At 34.3% G+C, this 19,110-nt stretch overlaps 2 protein-coding genes across 2 annotated transcripts; both read right to left on the reverse strand.

The window, feature by feature from the left end:
- Positions 1-731: 731 nt before the first annotated feature.
- Positions 732-3,141, reverse strand: LOC132565034 (uncharacterized). The gene is made up of 3 exons (XM_060229640.1): positions 3,028-3,141; positions 2,321-2,484; positions 732-1,664 (listed from the first exon to the last, which is right to left on the reverse strand). Exons 1-3 carry the CDS (start codon positions 3,108-3,110, stop codon positions 1,534-1,536), a joined length of 378 nt encoding a protein of 125 aa, XP_060085623.1. The 5' UTR covers positions 3,111-3,141; the 3' UTR covers positions 732-1,533.
- Positions 3,142-7,029: 3,888 nt separating this feature from the next.
- LOC132565032 (uncharacterized) lies at positions 7,030-8,447 on the reverse strand. Its single transcript, XM_060229638.1, has 3 exons — positions 8,342-8,447; positions 7,818-7,996; positions 7,030-7,637 (listed from the first exon to the last, which is right to left on the reverse strand). Exons 1-3 carry the CDS (start codon positions 8,425-8,427, stop codon positions 7,543-7,545), a joined length of 360 nt encoding a protein of 119 aa, XP_060085621.1. The 5' UTR covers positions 8,428-8,447; the 3' UTR covers positions 7,030-7,542.
- Between the last annotated feature and the right edge of the window lie 10,663 nt (positions 8,448-19,110).

Here is a 19,110-nt window from a genome sequence, read left to right on the forward strand (position 1 = left end):
GGAATAACTAGTTAACAGAGAATGATATGACATTCCATAGCTCACATTATCGTAAAATCTCGTCTTTTCGAGAAAAAAAAAAAAAAAAAACACCACGAAAATCAAAAATTTTACAGTATAAGGTGAAGGTGGCGAATATCAAATCCTCTCCCTTACAAAATGGAAATGGGGTAGAGTAGCCATTAAAACTAAAAACGTTCCATAATAAATAAAGAAAAAAAAATGCCCACAATTCAAATCGTCCTGAATTTTCTGGTGGTATAAAGATATCTCATTAAACATTTTGTTTCTATACGTAATCATTTTACAAGGGTGTGGTCAAAACTTATTGGCTTAAACTTGGAAATGTTCCTAACATACTGTGGAATCAAATATGTTCGCGAGGTTCGATTTTCGTGGTTTATCAAAAAATCACTTTTTCATAGTTACTTGATTTCGTGAATAGATATAGCCCAATGAAGCTACATATACTGATGTGAACGGTCCATGTACATATGAATTCATTGGTTTAGAGTACCCAAAAAAACAAATCTATTAAAACAAGTAAAATTTATTTTTATTTTTTTAATATATGTATCATTTATGCAAATTTTTCACAATTCTAAATTTGATGAATCACTACACAATTTTTCATAGCTGTATATTTGCCTTGAAAAATCGTAACTGAAAACAACATTTAAACTTAACTAAACATCACAACAGAAAAAGTAACAGACATGTAACGTCATCAACATACACATAAAAACCGAACGTCATCAACATACATATAAAACCGAACGACGTCATCAACATACACATAAAACCGAACGACGTCATCAACATACACATAAAAACGAACGTCATCAACATACACATAAAACCGAATGTCATCAACATACACATAAAACCGAATGTCATTCAACATACACATAAAACCGAACGTCATCAACATACACCGGGTGAAAAAACCGAAAGTCATCAACATACACATAAAACATAACAGATTTTTAATTTAAATGCATGATACACAACTGTGTTTATACAAACGGCTTCATACAAGTGTTGACTCGGATCTATACTCCAAGTTCATCACGGAAGTTAAAACAGTCAATCTACAATGTATAAATCCCACAACTACATACCACACCTTGTGGTCGTTGTTAAGTCGCTGACAACAAAATAAAAATCCTTAGTTAAATTCACAACTGTTTGAGGTTGTCACTGACCTTTACTGTCGTCAGTCTGTGGATGTCGATAGCAAGTCGAAATCATCGAAATGTTTGCCACGGTTTGAACACATTAGGGTTGACAGCCATTCGAGCGGCCAAGCGTTTGAAAGAATTTGAACACCTGTGATATAAAAGCTGCCCGAATCATTGAAAAATTCGAACACTTTCTGTTCACGACGACTTGTAATCCGTATTGGTACCTCGTCTTAATCGTCCAATGTTGACGCGTTATATCTTTATCATAGTTTTAACACTGTGACTTTGGCGCGTGTCAGGGGCGATAACTTCTGTGGTATGCCATACCAGAGAGACATTGAATGGTTGTCTAAATGCTGAAATAATTTCTTGTGAGAAAAGTCTCACATTTAAATGACAAATTTCTGAAAATTGGTTGAACAATTGATTGCTCTTTCTCAAAACTAGGAATATTTTCAAGCTCACCAAGATATCTCGTTCCTGAAAAATAAACAGACGAAAATTTACTCAGTTGTAAATAAAAATATTTTGTTTCACTCATTCTTTTAATCGTGTATTCATTCAAAATTTTTAGTTATTTTCCAATAAAACAATGAGATCGTTCTTAATCAAAAATTGAAATCTAAAAAAAAATCTCAGATATACAGAGTGGCCATCTAGAATGCATATTTGTAAGTGGTGATGTCGTTACTAAAGTGATATTCATTTATATTTATTTTTGTTTGATTACATGAGCTTGGTAATGTTGAAGTTTCTTTTGTCTGATCAACCTCTGATTGTTAACATGTATGTATGTTGGCTTCACCAGTTACAGACTGCACCGTTTTATATGACTATGAATTATATGTTAAATTGAGATTTTTTATCGATTTTATGAAAAATTGACATTTTATTGTCGATTTTATGCTAAATTCTGATTTTTTATCGATTTTATGTTAAAATGAGATTTTTTCCCGATTTCTTTCCTCTTTTTTCGACTTGATGTAAAAATTACATTTTTTTATCGATTTCACGCTAAAACGACAGATTGTGATTTACTTAAGCATTCTTTGACCGTTTTATGTGCTGTATAGTCTTAAGCTGTAATATTTATTATGAGTGAATGTCGAACTTGACATCAGTATGATATAACCTACCTAGAACACTTTTCCCACATGTGCTGAACTGGCTGAACGTATCCAATATTTGTGGTTTCGCATGACCTTGAGTGGTGACCCAACTGTCCTGTTGTAATGTTCGCCACGCGTTCATCATCCCTGAAGAGGGGGGCGCGGCCTCGACGGGGTAATTGACAAGCGCCCTGTTGATAAAAAATAATACATACTGGCTTACAACTAAAGTTGAAACTCGTTGTCTCGAAATCGCTTGAGTCGAAATTCTGTTGAGTCGAAATAATTTTCAAGTCCCGATCTTTTCCAATCTATATATTTGTAATTTTAGTTCGGATGACTCGAACTGAATTTGTAACTATAACACTCGAATGATAATATGACTATAATTTCTTGATTTAAATTGACAAAACGTGAGTGATGTATATTTAGTTAAATGATTTGGCGGATTTCATTTCAGTTGCATACAGGATAATAAATCGACTCTTATAGAGTACCAAACGGACAACATGGTCGATACATTACAATTGTGTGACAAATGTGTAGTGTTTAGTACAATCCTGATTGTACCCTAGGACCACGCGCACAGATTATTTAATACAACTTCAACATACACGAGCAAAATAGAAATAAAAAGTTACACCAAATCCTCATATAAAAAACGTCGGTATGAAAAAGCTACGTTGTCATGGAAACGAAGTCACAGATAAACTTAAGATTAACTGTATACTTACATCGTTCGTACACTAATTGTGCTGTGTTGTTTAGGCATGGAAACTTTCTGAAAAAGTCTACTGGCAACTCGTTGTGTGCTCATTATGCGAAAATATAAATCCTAACAGTGGTTCAGTCAGTTGGTTCTCAGTCGAAATGATATCTGTTGGTGCTGAGGAGAGTGTGTAGCTTACTCCTAAAAGCAATACACTTATTCCGCCAAACACTGGGAAATTTTTGTCTATAAATAGATTCTATGTGTGTGAATCAGCGAATGACTGTCTCTGCTAAAAAGCTGATACTCTCTCATTTTTGTTTCTAATCAACGCGATAGTACATTTTTATAAATATTGTAGGAGGCAAAATATTATAATAATGCTCATATCAAATGGTGCAAAGGTGTAAGAAATATCACATGTTAATATGTATCTATTTATATGTAACTTCGCAGATAGGGTTTTTTTCTATAATCTGTAGAACCTATTTTTGGAAGGGGTCCCCATTCTAAATTTAGATTACTCACAGTTCAAATCAAAAGCAAATGACCTACCCTTTGAGACAAAGAAAAATGAACTAATTTTGCATGGACATCAGATGCTGTTTAAATCAAATTATTTCAATTAACGATGAAAAGAAGATCTGATTAACAACATTTTCAGTTCAAAAATAATTCATTGCTCATTTTCCGACATAAATGGTTATGAAAACAAGTACATTAAAGCGGTTATTGCCTTAGATTTCAACATCGGGAAATGGAGAATTCGGCTTATGAATAATAAAATATGTCCATAATAAAGCGATACATGCGCCTATAACGTCAAATTTGTTGTTTTGTACATATTATCGGCGTCGGAACATTGTTTATCTTACCTATTGTTTATAAACATGTTCACGCTCGGTTTATTACGAAGGAAGCCGAGTGGGTCACATGGCTTGTCACGTGACGAAGTCATTTACATCCGTCGCAAAGAAAAAATGGATTACGAGGTAAACAAACGCATATGTCATATAGATTCTTGCCTGTCTTCTTTTCTGGTCTGACTCCTTCCTCTTACGCTTCCTGGCACTTTCTGTAAGGTAACTTTTAGGTCCTCGTCGCCTTTTCGTATTTGCGTTCGCCATATTGCTTCTTTCTAGGCATATACGCATGCGCAGCATCAGGGTTACGAACGGTAATGTATGAATTAGATCAGGACGGCAATGTTTACATTCTTTATTTATTAGATATCAATAAGAAAATAGTTGCAGTGACTTTTAATTTTAGTAAACAGAAAGTCTTAGTTTTGTAACATACTATTGGAAAATAGAACGTTTTATAACGTTTTATATCGTTTTATCGTAGTGGTTTTTTTTAACATTATACATGTAGTCGCTTTAAAAATTGGTGTTTCAGTGGAGCTTTTTTTAGAATAAAAAAAACTATTTTGTGGATTCAGACGGATGGAATCTCTTATTTAGTCTAAGTAGTCAAGTCTCTATCAACAATGTATTCCGAGGGGTTCAGAAGGATGGAAGTTGATTTAGTCTGGGTAGTCAAGTCTATCAATAATGTATTCCGAGGGGTTCAGAAGGATGGAAACGCTGATTTAGTCTGGGTAGTCAAGTCTCTATCAATAATGTATTCCGAGGGGTTCAGAAGAATGGAAGCTCTAATTTAGTCTGGGTAGTCAAGTCTTGATCAATAATGTATTCCGAGGGGTTCAGAAGAATGGAAGCTCTAATTTAGTCTGGGTAGTCAAGTCTTGATCAATAATGTATTCTGAGGGGTTCAGAAGGATGGAAGCTCTGATTTAGTCTGGAAAGTCAGTCTTGATCAATAATGTATTCCGAGGGGTTCAGAAGAATGGAAGCTCTGATTTAGCCTGGAAAGTAATTTTGTAGCAATAAGTTATTTTCAGGACACACAATCCTTAGCAATCATTGTTTTGATTTTATTTCAGTTAGTTATACGTGTAATTATAGAATCCAAGTGTTAACTTCACCGGTAAAATATAATTATGTAATATTTGGCTGGCTATCTTTAATTCATCTTTTTTTTCTTGGTGTTGTTCTTGCTATGATAGGAAAAGTTCTATCTGTTATATAATTTCATAAAAAAAAATAGCGATATAATTTCAATCAATCAAATTGTTCAAATCTATATTTAATATGTCTTAGTGTCTATTGTTGTTTTAGATCAACATAAATCTATTGGTACATACAAACATTGATAATATGGTAACCAGGGGATTTCCCGTTAATTCGTTAATACTATCAACAACATTCTGGAATGGATTCCCTGTTCTTAATATAGATCTACATAGAAATTGGGATTCCCTGTACTTAATATAGATCTACATAGAAATTGGGATTCCCTGTATTTAATATAGATCTACACTACATAGAGATTGGGATTCCCAGCCTTAATATAGATCTACATTGAGATTGGGATGCCGAGACTTGTTTTATTGCAATTCTAAATGGGCGTTAAGTTGTTTTTATGTGTGTTGTTTTAATGTATTTATTCCATTCATAATAAACAGAATATTTACAATGTGTAAGTGCTTGTAATCATAAATAAAAATAACAGACACTAGTGTTACTTTATTAACTGTGTGTAGTTTATATTCCTTAATCACAGGCACATTATCTATTGTGTGTAATTCATCTTCCTAAATCACATGTACATTATTTACCGTGTGTATTGTATCTTCTTCAAGTTAGCTCGTTAATTAAACGTTAATTTATGTTAATTGACGAGATTGTTTATTAAACATAAAAGTCATCGGTCTTCTATATATTTTATCATGGTCAAAACAATCAGAAAATCCCATTATGTCAACATAATCACAATTTAAACTTTAATAAAATAGCACAAGTGCAAGATATGAAAAAAAGAATAATTTACACGGAGACCCCTGAAAAAGGACAAGGAAAACAGTAATGTCACGTTCTCAAATGAGAACAAAGTATACAACAACGGAACCAACAAGCAAACTAACGTTAATTCAACATGTCCTCTTTACACACGTGCTTTCTGTCGTTCTGTAGTGTTTTAACTATCCTTTGTACATCATGTTTTATATCTAATTCACTTTACCTATTTTCTTGGTTAACATATAGCTGTTTGTACCTCGGTAACTTGTTTTTTTTAATCATTTATAACTCTTTAGATTTGAAGAATTTAATGGAAATAAAGAAAGGAATGAATGAAAGTTACATTTCTACCACATTTGTAAAGTATCATCTCTTTAACACAGCGCGGGGAGTGGTGGGGGGGGGGAGAGATTTTGAGCAATGTAAGAGATAAGTTAATCTACCCAAAACTAAAATTCTAGTGAAGTGGTGATATGGATGTGTACAACATACCTCAATTTTTATGAAATTTCGGAACTTGTATAGATACTGGGATTTCAGTGTAGTTGTTGTTATCAACTAATATCGAACATTACCCAAATCCCGAAACCGAGCCACTGTGCCTTGTAGTATGTGTAGAATCACTTATATCTAAATTTTCAATATTATATCACAAATATTGAGTGGTGGTGTGTCATGGTGATGTCATGGTGATATCATGTTGTTTGTAAAAGTTGGTGTTATTTCACATCTGTAATAGTTATTGACAAGTAGACGTTCCGTACTGGTTTCCCGACCGGAAGCTATAATTTCCGTCGTATGATGTACAAAACACTTATGTTTTGATAGTCCCTGTGTTAAACGAATAACACATATCTATCAGCACAGCAACTCTCCATCTTTCTATGCTTTCTGGGGTATTTTTTCTTTATAGTGGGTAAATCCGTGAAAAGATACACATTTTCATTTTCTTGGCTAAAGAAATGATGTTAGATCTTCAAACAAGCAATTAATACATTTTTTCTCTCAAATTAATAAAAATAATTACTTTTGAATCCAACCATGCATAAAACGCTTGAATTTTCGTGATTTTAAAACGTCATTTTCCATGTAAACAAAAACAACATTCAGCTGATTCCGTCAATACGATATCTCCTTCATGTAAACAACAACAAGCGACTCTGATAATTATTTGATCGTATTTTATTCTTGATTTGCAATTTTCATAATTTACCTGACAAAAAGGCACAACCATGAACCCATGGTCAAATTAATTATTAATCACAAATTTTACAACAATGTTCTCTCGTTACAACCGTAAACATTATACTTATATAATTTCACAACTTACAACAATATTCTCTCGTTACAAAATGATACATTATACTTATATAATTTCACAACTTACAACATTGTTCTCTCGTTACAACATAATACATGATATCTATTTATAACTTATTATTATTTACATTCAATGCCACATAATATTGGTGATAAAGCTCACTCAGTCAAAACTATAGACTTACTTTAATTTACACCCAAGTACACAAAATGATGTATATGACACAAAGCTGTACTTGCAGATTTATCACACAACCTATCAAAATCGTCACTAATTCATCTCCAGTTATACATGTTTCGCTAATTCTTCGCCATTTTTACACGTTCAATCAAGTTTCTGTTTTCTCTGGAAGGACACTTTAATCAAACTTGAATCCAGTCAGTAATGCTCTTACACTAGATCCAACATTTTCAGAATTTGAGCTTGTCTCGAAAACTCCAAGGTTTCTTGATCCTAAAAATAAGATATAAAAATAGAAATTAATACATAAGCCAAACAGAAATAAATTTAGGTATCATGAACTTTTTTCATCAAAATAAAATCATGTTCGTTCTTCATTAAGAATCAATTAATTTAATTTAAAATTAAAATCGACATATTTGACTTTTTTATGAGAATAATTTGTATGCCTACCTAGAATACTTTTCTCTGTTAGTGTTAGGTTGAATGTTTCCAGAGGTTGTGGGGTCAAATGACCTTTAGTGGTGACCCAGTTTTCCTCCTGCAATGTTTGCCAAGCCCTCATCATCCCAGCGGAGGGGGGTGGGGGCGGGGTCCCCGATGCTGGTGTGATGTGATGATTGTGTTGTGCCCTTTAAAAAAAACAAAATAAATATTATTTTCATGGAAAATAAATAAAGATTCATATCACCGTCTTTACAGCCATCTAAAAGATGAAATAGTAATTGATATGAGAGGTTAGTGACTGGTACAAAGTATTGAAACATTAATGACATAAAAAGAAAAATCATTCAAATCAGATAATCTTTTTTGTAGATCGATATCAATTTTTTTTCACTTTTGAATACCATAATTCAATCAAGGACGCCTCTGTATATCGCCATGTTGAAGTTAATGAAATACTTATATACATTTATTGAACATAGTTTCCATAAAAAATATGCTATTAGATTATATACATATAATGTTATACTTACATAGACTGTAAATTCCTGACTAGAGTTCTCTGAGTAAGTTTGGTGGCAGGTCTCACTAGTTCTGTTGCAACACGCGCAGCGTTCATGGTGTATTTGGTCTCGGTCTGGTGGTCTCAAATTGTAGTATGCTTTCTCTGTGTCTTCTCGTATTTATACACATACAGATCTAAAAATACACACTCAGTTTCCAGCCGCGGCTGACGTGTTTCCCAAGCCCACTTACAAATTGTGTCATTACCTAAAATAACTTTCTAGAAATCCCCATCGTATTTGTATCTTTCCACATGTTACGTACAAATCATCATCAGCTTGCATTTAACTATCGCAAAGTTTTACTTAAAAAATAATGATAAAAACCCTGTCTTCTCTGACGTTTTATTATTTTTTTTTCAGGAAATATTACAAATACATTAAAAATAATAAAGGCCACCTTTGGGGTAAATGGAAAAAAATTACAAAACTTTGACTGTCTGGGATATAATTTACAAAAAAAAAAAAAGTTATAAGTATTTTCACGTTTCACAACTGAAATGTCGGAAATTTTTATCATGGATACAATTTTTCAGTGGAGTTGGTGTTTTTATTAAACGTGTTTTTTTGGAGAGAGGGTGGGGGTTGGGGGGAGTTTTTGGTTTTGTATCGTTTGTTTGCTGTTTTTGTTTTTTTTTTAATTTTATCATCTGTTGCTTTAATCTAAACCATCAGGTTTAGGTGACCAAACTCGGACCAGTTGGTGTGAAACCTCTCCTTGACTACACGATTTCTCCTTTCCTTATACGGAGTCCCAGAGTTTCTTTTTGCCATGATATCCAGGATCACCATATACTCCTCTATGATATAACATTACACAAGTTTATAAATGTCTTCTCTATGGAGTATATTTCCACTGTGTTGTGAAATAGCTGTTAGTTCCCCTCATTGTTGTATACTTCCCTCGTTTGTAATACAGAAGTGTTACCGACATTCATCCTGTGGGATCTTTCCATGTACCAGTGGTCAACATTGGTATTTCTGTACATTTTCGATAAATTTTCTCTGTGTATTTTCTCAATATTTTTAATTGCTTAATTACATTCCTTAGCTGCTCATTAATAGACAATGAAAGTCGATAGTAGGATATTTTTTAGCCAAGATGGCTATAGCATACACTACTTGTGGCCTATGAGAACCTGAAACATTGAAACACTGAGAAATGCAACATCTGGTTGGGTTGATCGGCTTTAATCAAGTGTGTTTATTAGTTTAGACACTAAGGAGTGTCGTCATCAGAATTGGATGTCGACTAGTTTAGACACTAAGGAGTGTCGTCATCAGAATTGGATGTCGACAGTTTAGATACTAAGGAGTGTCGGCATCAGAATTGGATGTTGACTAGTTTAGATACTAAGGAGTGTCGGCATCAGAATTGGATGTCGACAGTTTAGACACTTAGGAGTGTCGTCATCAAAATTAGATGTCGACTAGTTTAGACACTAAGAAGAGTCGACATCAGAATTGGATGTCGACTAGTTTAGACACTAAGAAGAGTCGACATCAGAATTGGATGTCGACTAGTGTAGACACTAGGGAGTGTCGGCATTAGAATTGGATGTCGACCAGTTTAGACACTAAGGAGTGTCGTCATCAGAATTGGATGTCGACTAGTTTAGACACTAGGGAGTGTCGTCATCAGAATTGGATGTCGACTAGTTTAGACATTAAGGAGTGTCGGCATTAGAATTGGATGTCGACTAGTTTAGACACTAAGGAGTGTCGGCATTAGAATTGGATGTTGACTAGTTTAGACACTAAGGAGTGTCGTCATCAGAATTGGATGTCGACCAGTTTAGACACTAAGGAGTGTCGTCATCAGAATTGGATGTCGACTAGTTTAGACACTAAGGAGTGTCGGCATTAGAATTGGATGTCGACTAGTTTACACACTAAGGAGTGTCGGCATTAGAATTGGATGTCGACACTAAGAGAGTCGACATCAGAATTGGATGACATCAGAATTGGATGTTGACTAGTTTAGACACTAAGGAGTGTCGGCATCAGAATTGGATGTCGACTAGTTTAGACACTAAGGAGTGTCGGCATCAGAATTGGATGTCGACTAGTTTACACACTAAGGAGTGTCGGCATCAGAATTGGATGTCGACTAGTTTAGACACTAAGGAGTGTCGGCATCAGAATTGGATGTCGACTAGTTTAGACACTAAGGAGTGTCGTCATCAGAATTGGATGTCGACCAGTTTAGACACTAAAGAGTGTCGGCATTAGAATTGGATATTGACTAGTTTAGACACTAAGGAGTGTCGGCATCAGAATTGGATGTTGACTAGTTTACACACACTAAGGAGACTAGTTTACACACTAAGGCATCAAAAGTGTCGGCATCAGAATTGGATGGAGTTTAGTCGTCGGCATCAGAATTGGATGTCGACTAGTTTAGACACTAAGGAGTGTCGGCATCGACAGAGATTGGAGGTCAGAATTGGATGTCGACTAGTTTAGACACTAAGGAGTGTCGGCATCAGAATTGGATGTTGACTAGTTTAGACACTAAGGAGTGTCGGCATCAGAATTGGATGTCGACTAGTTTAGACACTAAGGAGTGTCGGCATCAGAATTGGAGAATTGGATGTCGACAGTTTAGACACTAAGAGAGTCGGCATCAGAATTGGATGTCGTCATCAGAATTGGATGTCGACTAGTTTAGACACTAAGGAGTGTCGGCATCAGAATTGGATGTCGACAGTTTAGACACTAAGGAGTGTCGGCATCAGAATTGGATGTCGACTAGTTTAGACACTAAGGAGTGTCGGCATCAGAATTGGATGTCGACTAGTTTAGACACTAAGGAGTGTCGGCATCAGAATTGGATGTTGACAGTTTAGACACTAATGAGTGTCGGCATCAAAATTGGATGTCGACCAGTTTAGACACTAAGGAGTGTCGGCATTAGAATTGGATGGATGTAAGGAGTGTCGGCATCAGAATTGGATGTCGACTAGACGAGACTCCACTGAGTGTCGTCATCAGAATTGGATGTCGACTAGTTTACACACTAAGAAGAGTCGGCATTAGAATTGAATGTTGACTAGTTTAGACACTAAGGAGTGTCGGCATTAGAATTGGATGTCGACCAGTTTAGACACTAAGGAGTGTCGGCATCAGAATTGGATGTCGACTAGTTTAGACACTAAGGAGTGTCGGCATTAGAATTGGATGTCGACTAGTTTAGACACTAAGGAGTGTCGGCATCAGAATTGGATGTCGACTAGTTTAGACACTAAGGAGTGTCGGCATCAGAATTGGATGTCGACTAGTTTAGACACTAAGGAGTGTCGTCATCAGAATTGGATGTCGACTAGTTTAGACACTAAGGAGTGTGACATCAGAATTGGAGTGTCGGCATCAGAATTGGATGTCGACAGTTTAGACACTTAGGAGTGTCGTCATCAGAATTGGATGTCGACTAGTTTAGACACTAAGGAGTGTCGGCATCAGAATTGGATGTTGACAGTTTAGACACTAATGAGTGTCGGCATCAGAATTGGATGTCGACAGTTTAGACACTTAGGAGTGTCGTCATCAGAATTGGATGTCGACTAGTTTAGACACTAAGGAGTGTCGGCATCAGAATTAAGGAGTGTCGTCATCAGAATTGGATGTCGACTAGTTTAGACACTAAGGAGTGTCGGCATTAGAATTGGATGTCGACTAGTTTAGACACTAAGGAGTGTCGGCATCAGAATTGGATGTCGACCAGTTTAGAGTGCCGAATGCATTAGACAGAATTGGCATTAGAATTGGATGTCGACCAGTTTAGTGTTTAGAATTGGACACTAAGACATCAGAGTGTCGGACACATCAGAATTGGATGTTGACCATTTAGACACTAAGGAGACACTAAGAAGAGTCGGCATTAGAATTGAATGTTGACTAGTTTAGACACTAAGGAGTGTCGGCATTAGAATTGGATGTCGACCAGTTTAGACACTAAGAATCGACATCAGAATTGGATGTCGACTAGTTTAGACACTAAGGAGTGTCGGCATCAGAATTGGATGTCGACCAGTTTAAACTCTCAGGAGTGTCGGCATTAGAATTGGAGGTAGACCAGTTTAGACACTAAGGAGTTTCGTCATCAGAATTGAATGTTGACTAGTTTAGACACTAAGGAGTGTCGTCATCAGAATTGGATGTTGACCAGTTTAGACACTAAGGAGTGTCGTCATCAGAATTGGATGTTGACCAGTTTAGACACTAAGGAGTGTCGTCATCAGAATTGGATGTTGACCAGTTTAGACACTAAGGAGTGTCGTCATCAGAATTGGATGTTGACTAGTTTAGACACTAAGGAGTGTCGGCATCAGAATTGGATGTTGACAGTTTAGACACTAAGGAGTGTCGGCATCAGAATTGGATGTCGACAGTTTAGACACTTAGGATTGTCGGCATTAGAATTGAATGTTGACTAGTTTAGACACTAAGGAGAGTCGTCATCAGAATCAGCATTAGATGTCGATTAATTTAGACACTAAGGAGTGTCGTCATCAGAATTGAATGTTGACCAGTTTAGACACTAAGGAGTGTCGTCATCAGAATTGGATGTTGACTAGTTTAGACACTAAGGAGAGTCGGTATCAGAATTGGATGTTAAAACTAATCAACATCCCTGATTAAATCCTATCAACCTGTATTCTTTATTGTAATGTAATTAGATTGTAAATATCTCTTTCACACCTCTGGCCTGACGTTGGAATTTATCTAGAACACAAAAATAAGTTTACACAGACAGATTACTAGTATTATAACAGAACCAACATAGACAAAATGCAGTTGGTGCCTACATGTTTATTTACATCTATTCTAAAAATAGAGTGCTACTTTTTCTACACGTGTGACCGATCGTAATTTACCAGGAAGTTAATCCTACCGGAAGAAGCCTGATGGACCAACACGAGATATTTAGATGATTTTTGAAGTGACGACAAACTCCAGACATGGTGACTACTTACGACGCTATTAGAGCTTCTGTCAGTGGATCTGACAGAGTAACACTAAGTATTTACTTACTAAGTCTTACTTCAACAACTGTAAAGGCCACGTGAAACGTCATATCCGGCAACGTGCTTGAATCATAAGAGTTTGTCAAATTTCTCGATTGCTTGTTTTCATCACAAATTATTGGAGCCACTAAAATGTAATGGTGCTGTACGATTCGGTAATAATTCCATAAGTGGTTATCTGCTTTCTGTTATACGAGATTTATCGTGTTTATTCAGCAGAATTAAGATAATGTGAAAGTAATATGTCCCCGTTATCAACCATGTACCCCCGTTTCACCACAATTAAAATCAATATGACAATATTTCAGGAATGCTTCATGGATTTGGAAACCAATGAGTTAGGTCCATTGTCATCAAGTGAAAGGGTACTGTGTTAATAACGGTCTATGAAATTTCTCATTTTGAGAAAATTGCTAAATCATGTTAAAAAAATGATGAAGGAATGCAATGTATGACCCAATATGGCAGTTAATTTTTTGAAGACTCTAAACAATAGTACATTTACGTGCTAAAATGTAATTATCAAACCATTAAATTTAATGACATTTCATATCTACCTCGTAAGTAAACCAACAAAGAAGACACCAGAAAGTCAACACAATCTTCACTCAAATTCAAATGAGGTGATTATGAACAAAAGATTTGTTTAGTGAAAGGACCGTGAGTTTTGTACAGACTTCATTCATACTACACTGAGAGATTTCATATTATCGAATATAATGGGGATGACAACCACTCGAAGTTGTGCTTCTTCTTGGTTTGAACTTGTGAAGCCGAAGTGTTGATGAAAAAAAACTTTGGGTCCAACAATTTAAATATTGGATCTAGTATATGTAGTAAGTTATAACCCAAATGAGACAAATGTTATAACCTACCCTTTCTCTTGACAGATGTGACAAGTTGTCAAATGTTTTGTATGTAGGGTGAAACAGCGTGATGAACAGATATGGACAGACTGACTGCCCGAATTCTCTGGTGAATAAAGAAAAACACTTCAATTGCTGGAGGGTTAATGATCTTTAATTACATAGCACTAACGAAAACCTTTCAATAACACTGTACATATATCAAAATAGATTTAAATATCATAACAATTAGGGGGCAACCATTTCATTCTGTTAAAGAACAGATTTTTCACAATCTTTTTCACTAGTATGATGGATCAGTAGCTGTAATTATTAATGCGTCACCCCTCACCACACGTATCTGACTGACCTGTCATATAAGCGACTGCAAACTGTGTTCTGAATATGGCTGATTGACATGACAGGGTGACCTATCATTAGTCGCCCACTTTAATGCTAGGATCAGCCACAATACCTGTTTAATTCCATATCTTTCAAACATTAAAAGGATTTTTCCCCATCATTTAATCAGTTTCATCGCTTTTTGTGATAGGTTTAGACAATGTGCAGTAAAAATCTAAATCAAATTATAGAAACATACCAGGATAACTGATGTACAGTTCTGTGTATGGTTTACAAGACACAAGACAAAGTAGAATTTGTAATGGAAATTTAGAAATGTTTCATCAATTGGTTAAGGGATTTTTATATAACCTGATCACAAATAAATTTTTAAAAAATCCACCACATGGAAGGATTTCTTGGTATGCATCAGATTTTGATGTAAAAGTGTTGATTATTTCCCGTTTTAAACACGTGCCAGAGGTAATAACAACAAGCTATATCATATATTTCTGTTTGTGTGCAAGTAATGTTCTCAGGGTTGACCCATTAAATAAAGCTATACTGAAATATATTAAATTTGAAGCTGACCAACATGTTAAAATTTGTCTCAATAACTGTCCACATAAAAATAGGTCAATAAAATATAAGAACTGACCGTAAACATCGGTAAAACTAACAAGACAAGGTCTGTTTTAATAAGTTATATATATACCACTGTACATACCAAACTACCTAAAGTTTCAGTCCATACATAAACTTTTATTTGATATCACAGATTTGTTTAAAATGTTTATAATACACAAATGACTAGGCTATACATGTTGAGTTAACAGTACCTCAACCATCAACAGTTAACAATGAAGACCAAGCTTGACCTTCTACTAAACATAACCTTCTGAGCAAAAAAAAACTGACGAGTTGCAATTAGGCAAGAACAAGATCAGTTTCATCTTACAGAGTATGTTCAAAACGTTTTTAACCGATAAATTCCCATGAAAATGTAGATCTAGAAAAATGAATACACAATTCTAAACATTAATTTAGTTTAAAATTAGAAATAATTCAAATAAACCTTCTTGGACAACAGCTAGAACCTAGAACAGCATTTAAATTTTAGCCAAAAATCAGTCATTATTTTCTGTTATACTGACATGACAAGTAAAGAAATCAAGGAGGAAAAGTGGCACAAAATTATACGTCATAACAGACTGTGAAGTTGGACACAAGATACCCAAGTATTTACTTCTCCAGGCTTTAATATTATGTAAATATGTGAAATCAATGAGACAAATAAGATTACTAATTTAACTTGTTCAACAAGCAGTAATTCCTTGGTGAATCCTGTAATATCATTGATAGCAGAGAAAAATCACATCAATTCAGAATTACTACAACCATTTCAAAATAAAATGTTTACGCATAAACATAAAAAAATATGTATAAACAAAAGACCAGGTGTTCTAGAAGCAGAAAGTATCAAGATGACGATTGCCATGATAATATTCATAATTTTTTAAAATGTCAGCTTTATAACCATATTACTACCCTCTGTGTTAATATAACCAGGCATGATGATTACCACAAAACTTCATACTCCACATCACCCTGAACTGTAACACAATCAACTTTCATTAGAATATATCGTGGGGTCTCGGCATCAATTTTTCATTACAGAAGTTGGCAATCAGTTGCTGTCAAACCATACATTTTTCCTGGGATTCAAATTTCATGGTTTCCTAAAATATACATTTCATTGGCATTTGATTTCCGGGATAACTCTTGATCACAAAATTTACTCGTATTTTAATCCAACTTTTTATCATTTTGTGGACATATATAAATTTGAGGATTTAGAGACCCACAAATTTGATTAAAATAAGTCCCCCACAAAAATTAATGATTTTTCAGTAAGTAAACATTTTAATGTTTTAGTTTAATAAATTATATTCTGATATTCATCTTCACAGAAGTGAATTCTATTAAGTGCATGTTTGTTCCAACAGTAATACTGCTGAAATTTCACATTTCAATAACAACAGTCCTACTGCACTGCACACACTGTGTGGTTAATAAGTTCCTGGTTACATGTACAATTTTTGTGAAATTATTTACGAGAAGCTGAGTGACAAGTAATTACGAGTAAGTACATGAGAGCACAAGACTTGCCACACAATTAACTTTTTCGATAGCATTAAAGACATTTAAACAATTAAGTACATTCAATGATGATAAAAAAATAACTTTCATCTGTAAAAGATATTTAAGTGTCAAATGTGATCATTCCAAATTGTGTATAAAAACTGAACACAAATATTATAAATCCAAAAATTCTATGATTCAGAAAATGATTATATTACACTGAAAGACAGTGATTTTAAAACTGATATTGGTATCAGAAGATCAAAATAGTTTGCATAACATGAAAATTTTGGACAGAATTGGTTCACAACATGCAAGTGTCACTTCAAAACATAGACATTATTTTATAAATACGAATGCACCTCATACATGTTATTAAATACATCATACCGTTACCATAGGTAAAAAAAAATGCATGAAAGTTCAAGGTCAGCAACCCTTGTCAAGGTCAGTAATTGTGTTGCATATAAATGTAGTATTTTTATATGTACACAAATTTATGGTATAATGGTGGCCTTTAGACAAAAAATAAACGATATAAAAATGTAATTTGTTATCAACTGCTTTTTCAATAAAAGACGAACCTCTACTACATGTTATTGTGAGGTGTCAATGATTGATAGTTCTATAACCCTTTACACAACATGATGAATTCTGCGAAAGCAAAGTCCATGAAACATTAACCGTGTGAGTCTAGATTTAATAGAGAAAAAAAATCAACCAGTCATAAAAAACATATAAACATCGAAAACTCAAATACAGTCAACTTTCTTATCTCAAAGACCTCGTCTGATTTGAAGTAATTTGTCGACCCCAACCAAACTTCACAAATAAACCTTCAAACTCCCTTAAACCTGAGACCCTACAATTCCAAAGACTTTGAGATAAAAATTTTTTACTGTATTTGTAATGAAAGCAAAATGGCAGTTAAGTGACTGCCTTATAACCATCTATTTGAAAATTTGTGAAATTTATGGTGGTCAATATCTAAAGCAAGCAGTATCACACAATTTTTTTGGGGTGGAGAAAATTAATCATTATAGCAAATTCTTAGCATTTTTATCAATAAAATGTAAATTGTTAATTAAGTTTTGAATGGTTAAATATATATCATTTTTGTCTAAATTTAGATTGATAACAATGATGTCCTAGATGTATATTTTTTAATCGATGATATACCTGTGTATATGACATACTCAACTTACTTTATTATGCTGTCAAAACAGTTTGAAATACCAACACATTAAAATCTCAAAAATCGGTGAAACATGGACAAAAAAAAGCAAAAGAAAATAATCAACAGTACTGCAAGACCACAAAAAATTACCAGAAGCAAAAGTCGGGGAAAATCTCAAAAATGATGACAGAAGTTAAAGAGTATGATTTAAACCCAGGAAATGCCCTTTATGATCAGTCTATAGAGTGTTAAAATTATTTCCGATGATGTTTCGTTGTATTACATAATAAGGAATAAATACTTATCTAAGGACACATCATGTTGTAAGGTTATGAGGTATTCAGAGGGACCACACTTCCTGCCTTATTGACAAGTGTGGACAGTATCAGGTACGTGTATCATGTACATTAGATACAATTAGATATATGATGAATACTTCATCATTCTAAATTACACATCACCAATCACTGTTTATGTTAAGTCTTTGTTAGGTTTCCGTGTTTTGTCAGGAACATGCCTAGAAGTATACTGCCCTTTTCTTAACTCTTAACTAGTTTGGTAGAGTAAACAATGAATTAAGGGAAGGGCAGACAACTCTTTTCATATGAGTATCCGAGTCGACCATATCTTGGCTCGGGATAAAATTTGCATTTGACTCCCAGAGATCAATAAACACATTCAACTACACATACCTGTAAAAATCAGTCTGATCTAGGAAATAAATAAACTCAAATATTTGAGTTTTAAATTTGTAATGTTTAAATTATGAAGTGAATTCAGATTTCTCACAGGTTTCAGTTGACAGGGCTTTACAGTGCCGTCATTTTCTCACATCATACATAAAAAAACAAAAAATATCGAAATCTATAACAAATTGTCAATAACGATTCACAGACAACTGTAAAGATCACATGAAAAATCTCTGAGAAAGCAATAAATAATATTACCGTAAAAAATGTGATTCTATGTGGAAAAATTATCTACAATATATGTACTACATAAGCATTTAATCCATTTTAATACAACCTTTATCTTTCTTTATTACAACATATACCATCCACACAATGTATTTTAAAGGTTTCAAAGTATATTTCTTCCATGTACAGATACAACAATATTTCTTCGGCCAACAGAAAGAAGGGACAAAATGATAGTATGATTAAGAATTCCTGTGTTCTATTGGATCAGCAGTCAGGGGGTCATTAT

Source organism: Ylistrum balloti, unplaced genomic scaffold (genome assembly GCF_031769215.1).
Source record: "Ylistrum balloti isolate Yb309-2 unplaced genomic scaffold, AGI_CSIRO_Ybal_v1 Utg369688, whole genome shotgun sequence".
Taxonomy (NCBI): Eukaryota; Metazoa; Mollusca; class Bivalvia; order Pectinida; family Pectinidae; genus Ylistrum; species Ylistrum balloti.